Source organism: Kogia breviceps, chromosome 18, assembly GCF_026419965.1.
Source record: "Kogia breviceps isolate mKogBre1 chromosome 18, mKogBre1 haplotype 1, whole genome shotgun sequence".
NCBI classification, from domain to species: domain Eukaryota; kingdom Metazoa; phylum Chordata; class Mammalia; order Artiodactyla; family Physeteridae; genus Kogia; species Kogia breviceps.
The window spans coordinates 57,567,674-57,577,014 of record NC_081327.1 but is presented as its reverse complement, the minus strand read 5'-3'; the positions used below and the strand labels follow the sequence as shown (position 1 = coordinate 57,577,014).

At 63.9% G+C, this 9,341-nt stretch overlaps 1 protein-coding gene across 1 annotated transcript; it reads left to right on the top strand.

Annotated features, from left to right (window-relative positions):
- Nucleotides 1-463: 463 nt before the first annotated feature.
- On the top strand, nucleotides 464-9,071 carry SNAI3 (snail family transcriptional repressor 3). Its single transcript, XM_059045952.2, has 4 exons — nucleotides 464-591; nucleotides 3,514-4,095; nucleotides 5,951-8,091; nucleotides 8,320-9,071. The coding sequence occupies exons 1-3, from the start codon at nucleotides 516-518 to the stop codon at nucleotides 6,127-6,129; spliced, it is 837 nt and encodes a 278-aa protein (XP_058901935.1). The 5' UTR covers nucleotides 464-515; the 3' UTR covers nucleotides 6,130-8,091; nucleotides 8,320-9,071.
- Nucleotides 9,072-9,341: the final 270 nt, after the last annotated feature.

The following is a 9,341-nucleotide window of genomic DNA, read 5'->3' as shown; positions in this document are numbered from 1 at the left end:
TCCTAAAGCACGGTCTCCTCCGCCAGGCCGGCCGACCCCCTGGCCACCGCTCTGGCCAGTCAGCCGGTTCGGGGCTGGTGCTCATCAAACCTACCGTTGCGGGTTTGCGCAGGAGGCGGGGCGGGTGTAACAGGCTGGAGCGGGGTTCTCCAAGGCTGGGCTCGGCGCACGCTCCCACCCCAGGCTGGACGGAGCCCAGCTCGGCTTCCGCCCAGCCCTCACCTCCGCCCTCCGGTCCACGTCGAGTGGGCGCGCCAGGCCCTGGGGTCACGCCAGGGAAGTCCCGTGGGCTGGACACGCAGCCACGCGCTCCCTCCCCCACGGCCCGCGCACCTGTCCTGGGCGTGGCCCGATGCCCCGCCCCGCGGCCCCGCCTCGCCCCGGGCCGCGCCGCGCGCTGGTTGGCCGAGGCGGCGCGCTGTGCTAATGACCTGACCCTCCCGGCACCTGTGGGCCGCGCTGCCAGCGGGCGCCGGGCGCCGGCGTACGCACAGTGCGACCCGCGCGAGGACACCATGCCGCGCTCCTTTCTGGTGAAGACGCACTCCAGCCACAGGGTCCCCAACTACGGGCAGCTGGAGAGGCAGAGAGGTAGGGGCTGCGGGCTCCCCTGCCCTGCCCAGGGCTCGACTCCCGCGGGGCAGGAGGGGCGAGAACGCCGGGAACGGGAACACCTGTCCCAGGTGGGAGGAGGGGCCCGAGACCACGAGGCTGGAGGTAGAAAGGTGGCCCGCGGGCGTCTTATCCACTTCAGGGACTCCAGCCTCGCGTCGGGCAGATTGGGTGGGTATTTTCTCTCCACTTAGAGAAGTTTCCAGGCCCCCAGTCACTCTGGGGCTCTCCCGTTATGACCCGGCACGCCCATCCCAGCAAAGGGGACCCCAGGGCCATCTTCCTCATGCAGGACGTTTGAGAGAGCCCCACGGATATTGCAGAGAGAGACGAAGTGAGCCCAGGCTGTTCTCCAAGAGCCCCGTAGAACATCCTGGGTTGGGTGGTGAGCAGAGAGGCCACGAAGAGTGACCCAGGGGCCCTGTGGTGTCAGGGCCCAGCTCGCACAGCGTTCCGCTCTGCCCCCTCCAATGCCTCCTCCCCCCTCCTGGGGTTTCCTTCCCTCCCGCCTCCCTCACCCCACAGGAGGTTGCCCAGGGCAGGCTGTGCGAAGGGGCTGCAGTTCTTACCCAGGTGGGGAGACAGGTGTCCAGGAACCAGGGCTGTGCACTCATTTCCACTCCCTGTCAGGGTCAGGGACATGCAGAGGTCCCATGGCAAAGGCCTCTCTCGAGTGGTCAGAGGCGCCCGCCCCAGCTCCACAGCTTCTTGGCGGGGGGGACACCCTCTGGGGGACGGCTCAGTGACTTAGAGGGGGACGGGGAGAGACACTGCGGAGACCAGGGCACACAGTCGGTGCCCGTCCAGAGCCCTTTAGCCCTCTCAGGACTGGGAGCGGGGAGGGAGTCCAGGCTGGTGGGTCCCCGGGGCTGGGCTGCCACCAGGGGGCACCTTCTAGGACCGGGATCCTCAACTCCACATTTTGAAATCCAGTTAATGAGTCACCACCAGCAATTTTATAAAATAAAAAAGAACAGAAGCCATCAGAGTGCCGTGCTCGCGGTAAAAGAAACTTTTGTTTCGGATATACATGTATGATAGCACGTGTAATTCACACGGGTCGTGGCTTTAAACGTTTAAAAACTATTGTTTAGACTCCAGTCACACAGCGTGCCCCTTTGAGCGGGCAAATCCTGGCAGCCGAGCAAGGCCGGTGACTGTCAGGGAACAGCCTCGGGGCCATCGGTGCCCTGCTCCCCCATCCTTGTAGCACCAGCTTTCTAGGGCCAAATAGCCACGGTGATCCTCTTTCTGCCAGGCAGTTACCCCAAGATAGACCCGAGATGCTGGATTTGGGGTCCCCCACTCGTCACTTATAAATAAGTGCCTTTTTAAGGCCTCCCCAGGGAACCCCTGAAGCCAGAAAGGAACTTAAGTCTCTTCTCCCAGGAATCTGAGTTGCAGAATGAATTTTAAAATCTAGCTAACCCAGGGGACGTGGGGAAGCATTTAAAGCTATTAGCAGAAGCACATGGTCAGTAGCACCCGGCATATGGCTGCCTCCCCCGTGCTCTCCCACTGGAGTCGGCACTGGCCCCCTAGACAGGGTTAGGCTCCGAGGTGATGCCTGGGGTCAGGATAGTGGCTGAGCCGCAAAGCCTTAAGGTGACTTTTTTCCCATACAAGGGCCCCTACTGGAGCTTCTGTGTGGAGTGGGGGGCGGTCCTAGACTCTCCGGGCACCCCAGTGCTGTCTCCAGAAATTCCTTGGACTGCATCTCTTAGCTGGTCACTGTCCAGCCTCCATTGCTGGGAGGACAGAAACCTGGCGAGATGATTTTATAACTGGGAAGACTGGAGTGGAAAACGGTGAGGTCAGGAGAGAGTGGAGTGTGGGAGCCTCCCCATTCCTTTGCATCCTCATCAACACTTGTAATTTGCCTATTTTTAATTCTAGCCGCCCCAGTGGGTATGATGTGGTACCTCACTACGGCTTTAATCTGCATCTCCCTGATGGCTAATGATGTCGAGCATCTTTTCCTGGGCTTATGGGCTGGGTGTACGTCTTCTTTGGAGAAACGTCTATCCAGAGTCTTTGCCCATTTGAAAAGTGGGCTATTTGTCTTTGTATTGTTGAGTTACAAGTGTTCTTTATATATTCTGGACACCAATTCCTTATCAGACACCTAATTTGCAAACATTTCCCCCATTCTGTGGGTTGTCTTTCTCAACCCCAAGCCTTGGCGTGGACATAGAAATGGGGCCAGAGATTTATCTCAACACATATGAAATAAGAAATGGGTTGAGGGCTGGAGATTTGGTCTTTGGGAAAATGCAGAACTTCACTCTTACTTGCTAACACGTTTACGTTGGGGGCTTCTGCCGTCTGGGTCGAGCATGAGGCATGGTGGCCCCCACACACGAGAGCAACAGCCTGAGGGCAGGCCGAGCTAGGAGGCAGTGGACACCACCGAAAACGGTCCCTCCTGAGCTGGGAGCGTCTGCAGGAGGCGGTGGGCACCCACGCCATGGTGGGCGAGGGGTGACTGGCAGGGGACCGGAGGCTGATGAGTTATTTTACGCGCGGCGGCTGCTGCCAAGAGTTGTGAATTAAAGCTGCGTGTGAGTCCGCAGGATGCAGCTCCGAGCTGGCCCTGCGGCGGGTGGGGCTGAGAGAGAGGGCGGCTAGGGACCCTTCCTTGGCCCCTGAGGGCTGCTCTGGGATTCTGTGAGATGCTCCTCTTCCCTTGTTTGTAAAGAGGAACCGAGATTCCTGCTCGCTGTGGTCTCCGGGCTGCAGCCGCCACTTCCGCAGCCCACGCCTCTGTCTCGTCAGCCCTTTTTCCCCTTCCCGCGGGGCTACAGATGGCCTAGGTGGGATCCGGCCAGGAACGCGGGTTGGCGAACTCGCAGCGCCGGGACTCAGGCTTCACCGCGCACTGTCTCCCCTCCCCGCTTCTAGAGACCAGTGGCGCCTGTTCTGCCTGCGGGGGGCTGGTGGTGCCCCTGGTCCTCCCAGACGAGGCGGCCCCGTCCGCACCTGGCGAGCCTCCCCGGCCCTGGGACTTCACCTCCGTCGTCGCCCACGTCTCCCTGCCCCTCCCCACCTTCCTGTGTACCGAGGAAGCTCGGGGGGCCTCGGGGCCAGATCCCCTGGAAGTCAGCCCGGCGGACCCGCGGGCCGGCCGGGCCCCCGGCGCACCTCTCAGAGACGGCCTGAAGCACCTCAGCCTGCCCCCGCTGCTGGCTCTGCCCACGTGCTGGCCCCCGGTCCCGGGCGCAGATGGGGCCCAGGCTCCGGGCCACCTGCCAGGGGCCGAGCGGGCCCCCCGCACCCCGGCCGCAATGGCCGGGCACCAGCAGCTGCATTGCCACCTGCAGGCTCAACGCTGCTTCACCTGCAAGTTCTGCGACAAGGAGTATGGCAGCCTGGGCGCCCTCAAGATGCACATCCGCACGCACACGCTGCCCTGCCTCTGCGCCGTGTGTGGTAAGGCCTTCTCCAGGCCCTGGCTGCTCCAGGGCCACCTCCGGACCCACACAGGTAGGCACCGGGGCCCGTGAGGGGTCTGGCTGGGGGCGGGGTGGGGTCTGGGCCTCAAAGGAGGGGAGGGGTTGGGTTCATAAACAAGAGGATGCATGCGCACACATGGCTCCTTTTTCCTGGCTGTCCCGAGGCTGTGGCACAAAGAACCACACCCCGGGGGGCTCAGAACATCAGAAATGCTCTCTCACGGTCTAGAGCCAGAAGTCTGAAATCAAGGTGTCACGGAGCCAGGCTCCCTCCAGATCTGGAGAGCGGGATCCTTCCCACCTCTGCCAGCTCCTGGGGCCCCAGGTGTTCCCGGTGGCCCCGTCATTCCAGTCTCTGCCTCTGTCCTCACACGGCCTCTCCCCGGTGCGTGTGTCCAGATTTCCCTCGAGTTATGAGGACACCAGTCACACTGGGTTCGGGGCCCGCAAGCTCCGGCACAACTTGAACTTGATCACGTCTGCAAGGACTCTCTTTCCAAATCAGGCCATACTCACAGGTACCCGGGTTTAGGACACGGATGTATCTGTCTGGAGGGATACAATTCAACTCGTAACACCTGGCAAAGCGCGCGATGCACAGGGCTTCCGCGGGGCCCGACTTCTCAAACAGTCCATGGCCTTCCTGAATTCTGGGGCAGCAGGGAAGGAGGGGAGCCAGAAAGGCCTGGCGTGGGGGTGAGGACCCCGGGGCTCACACAGCCTTTCTGACGGGCTGGGGTTCACCCAGGAGCAATCCCGTCCCTGGGTGACAGGGTGGTCACAGAGCACAGGCGATGCAGGAGAGAGGAGCACTTGCGGACAGGAAACAGGGACAGGAGCGCGGGTACGGGGCAGGGAGCTCGCGGCCTTTCATTCCGTAGATTACAAACTACGGCCCAGAAAGAGTGCAAGGGCCGGCTCTGTCCAAGGGCAGCCAGGGGCTGAGCTGGACCCCACCCCAGGCCTTCCTCGTGAGTCCAGGACTTTGTCAAGCACGCGGTGAAAGGGAGACGGGAACAGGCTGCGCACTTACAACAAACACTCTGGAGCTGGACCCTCCCTCACCTTCAGTCACGGCTCTGGGACTCACGCCAAAGAAGGGTTTTGCAGGAGCCTTTTTTCCAGGCTGGAAATCCACCTGGTTTTCCCCGACCGCTCGCTCGCTGAGGATGTCCCGAGCGCCCCATCACACAGCCAGGGCTCAGTGCCCTGGTCTGGGGGCGCAGGGTCAGGCGGCCAGGACGCGATGCTCTGCGCCCCGCGGGACTACAGGCTGCTGCCTCCCAGGGCCCCTGGGGCTGCAGGACTCTCCACACAGGCAGAGCCGAGAAGATGGCTCTTACTGACCCTTTCTTTTACACTTGGGGGGGTCAGCCTGGAGGGCAAGGCCCCAACGGAAGGACTTTGTCCAAATCCCTGGTCGCCCTGATTGGAGGTGGCCTGGAGGACACGGGAACCCCCACCGGCCCCGAGCGCCAGCCCTTGTACAGCCGCCTTCACGGTTCCCACCATGGCTTTCGGGGGGGGGGCAGGTACAGCTGCCAGGAGGCCTGCAGCGCCTCTCCCGTCCAGGGCTGGTGACAGAGGGCCCCAGGGGAGCTCCAGCAGAAGCAAAGAGCCATCTCGCCAAGATCCGTGTTTTAGCTGCTGCGGTCTTGCCCGGGTCATCAGGCACGTGACCCCCTCAGCAGAGGGCAGGTGCTAAGGCCGCCGTCACTGACGCCGAGGGAGCGGGCGATGGAGATGAAGGCATTAGCTTCACCGCGAGGGCTGAGGAGCCTCTGGGTGGGGGACGGCTTACGCACTTGCGAGCCTGGGGCCACCCTCCGCAGGGCTCTTCTGGCGGCTGCAGCCGGTCGCTCACCTGTTGCCCTCCGCTCCCCCAGGTGAGAAGCCCTACACCTGCCCTCACTGCAGCAGGGCCTTCGCCGACCGCTCCAACCTGCGGGCCCACCTGCAGACGCACTCGGACACCAAGAAGTACCAGTGCAAGCGCTGCGCCAAGACCTTCTCCCGCGTGGCGCTCCTGGTGCGGCACGAGGAGGCCGGCTGCTGCGCCCCCTGAGAGGCGGAGGGGCTGCGGAGCGGGGCGTCCTGTGAGGGCGTCGCCCTTCCCTGCCCACGCGAGGGCCTTCTCTCCGGGGGTGACTCTCGTCCGGTCGCGAGCCTCCTCCGTGCCGCTCCCTGCGAGCTCCGGTTCCGGTCCTGTTCCTCCCGGCGACAGCCGGTCGGGAGTCGGAGTCGGTCGTCAGCACGGCAGATCCCCACCTGAGGCTGACGGCGGGGCTGCCCTGGATGCCCTCCACCCCGTGCCGGCAGTTTGACTTGGGCCGAGCGCATCCGTGGGGGCCACCTGCGTGGGCAGAGCTACCTGGAGGCTGCCCTCCACCTGCCTTGGCTGGCATCTGGGCCAAGCTGTCTCACGTCACGCGTGCACAGGCACACACACGCGACACGCACACACCCTCCCCTCCTCGCTAGGCCGTCCTGAGGACGGAGCGGCGAGGGAGGCCCCGCGGCGGGTGCATCTGGGGCGATAACGAGCCCGCACTCCCGCTGCCATGTCCTCTACGGCTCTGAGGCTCGCCCAGTCCCCTGGGTCCGCGGAGGAGGCCGGGCTCGGACAACCTCTGCTGAGGCAGCAGGGACCCTGTGGCCAGGGCAGGGGAGCCAAGGGGGAAGGGCCTTGAGCTGTGCGGTCCTGAGCAGGTGGGAGCGCCAAGGGAGCAGGGCGCCCTCCCTTGGAAGGAGGCGAGCGGACGTGGGCGCAGTACAGCGAGGATGCGAGAGGGGGGCCGAGGCCGCGTGTCTGTGGCAGGCGTTCACGCCCCCCCCCCGAAGCCTCACCTAGAGGGGAGCCCCTCCTGCACCTGCAGCATCTCTACTGAACACCACAGACGCATCGTCAATGCAGCCACCTCCCCGAGGCGCTAAGCCCCTCTGCCAGCACCCCGGCCTCCTTCCTGCACGCCCACTCCCGAGGCTGCAGCACCTCCAGCCCAGCAAGCAGCCCATCTCTGACCCCACCCAAGACACACACCTTCCCAAACCGACTCAGATGCCCAGAGCCCGCTTCCTCCTCATAGGTGGCCTCCCCTCACCCCCAGGCCCCGGGCGGTCACGCGTTGGGCTGGCCCCGCCTCTTGGCAGTGGGTCTGAGTCGTCCGCACCAGACCCCGGAGGGTGGCATTTAGGAAGGAGGAAGGAGGCCTGAGTCTACCGGAGACTGGCCGACTCCTTGATGCAGGAGGGCTGGCCCCAGCTGAGGGGCAGGGCTTGGCACCTCGGTCCCGCTCCAGGGATGGCGCCACACGGCGAGCGGCACAGGACCCCTCTCGGCCCTGAGCCACCAGACCTGCCGGCCGACCTCCTCCCCGGGCGACAGGACGCTGGGCGCGCTCATCGGGCCCACACAGCTACCAGCTCTGCAGCCCCAAGCCTGGGTCCCCACCCGTAGATCCCTCCTGACGCTGAAGTCAGGGTCTGGAGGTCCCTGGGTGGCTGGTTTGATAATGGCAATCAGAGGGGGCCCGGGGACATCCCAGAGGAAACCTGACCTTGACACTGGGCTCCCCTGGGTCAAGGGCCACCCTGATGAAACTGACCACCCAGGAGAGCCCCTGCTCTAGCCTAAACCAGACTGACGCATCTACCCACGGAACAGAGAGCCTCTCCAGGGAAGCCACGCTTGCACTCCCAGGCCTACTGCCTCCCCCCTCACAGCGATCAGCCTCCCCCTGAGGGAGGCATGGCGGGACCAGGAGGCTTAGCTAACGTGTCCGTTTGCTGGGGCGGCCGTAACAAACCCACAGAGCGGGGGCCTCAGACCGCAGAGACAGACTCCCCCACAGCCCCAGAGGCCGAAGTCCGAAGTGCTGGCCAGGCTGGTCCCTGCTGGGGCCGAGGGAGAACCTGCCCCAGGCCTCTCCCAGCTGCTGCATTTGCTGGCGCCTCTGATGCTCTGGGGCTCGCGGAAGCGTCACCCCCATCTCTGCTTCCATCTTCACATGTGCGTGTCTGCATCTGTGTCCAAATTTCCCCTTTTTGTTTGTTTGTTTGTTTTTTTGCGGTATGCGGGCCTCTCACTGTTGTGGCCTCTCCCGTTGCGGAGCACAGGCTCTGGACACACAGGCCTAGCGGCCATGGCTCACGGGCTTAGTTGCTCCGCGGCATGTGGGATCTTCCCGGACCAGGGCACGAACCCGTGTCTCCTGCATCGGCAGGCGGATTCTCAACCACTGCGCCACCAGGGAAGCCCCAAATTTCCCCTTTTTATAAGGGCATCAGTCGTACCGGGTGAGGACCCACCCTCACGATCGCATCTTGACAGCATCCGCAAAGACCCTGTTTCCAGACGAGGCCGCATTCTGAGGTACTCGGGGGTTAGGACTTCGACATATGAACGGGGGGCACCATTCACCCTGTAACAGCTGATGAGGGCACACAGTTTGCCTGGAGAAGCCTGGCAGGTCCCTGTGCTTGGACTACGGAGAGGAGAGCGGAACGCTGTTCCCCCCCAGGCCACAAAGGGTCGAGGGGGCGGTGATTCCACAACCGACGTACTAGAAACGCGCCCTCCAAACGCACTGTGACCCACCCGGAAGGCCCCTCGCGAGCGTGCAGGTGCCTGACCCCCCCGCCCCCCCGCCCCCCCGGTCAGGGGCCCACGGCGGGCGACAACAGGCCTCTGCCCTCCAGGGCCGTCCCTCCAGTGTCTCCCGCACGCCCGGGCCTCCGCTGAGCGGGGTGGGCGGCCCGGGGCTGGGGAGCCTCCGCGCATCCCCGGCAGAGGCCGAGCTCCCACTGCGCTTGTGTCTGTGCCCAACTCACGGGGTGGCTTTTTTCTTTTAATGGCATCCAGATGCCTGAAGGAAGCTATATTGTAAATTGTGTTCTATTCCTGAGCACCAGTATCTAAATGGAGCAAGGCACCTGTTGGGGACGGAGGAAGGGAATTTCACAGGCCTAAATAAAGCCCACGTTTGCCCTTCTGTGCCGGCCCATGGAAAATGCTCTTGTATTTATATCCGGGCTGGTGGAGGGCAGGGGTGGCGGGGGGTGGGTTGGCAGGCGGGCTGAAGAGAGGCCCGGGCAGCTGCCAGGGAGTCGACGTGGAGTGAGAGGGGAAGGCGTTCCCCTCCGAGGAGGGCAGCTGCCGTCAGCTCGCCTCGCCCCGCCGTGGGGCCGTGTCCCCTCCGGCCACTCAGGCCTCACGGTTTCCCGCTCTCGGCTCCTCATCCCTCGTGATTCTGCCTCATCAGCGGCACTGGCCCGGGA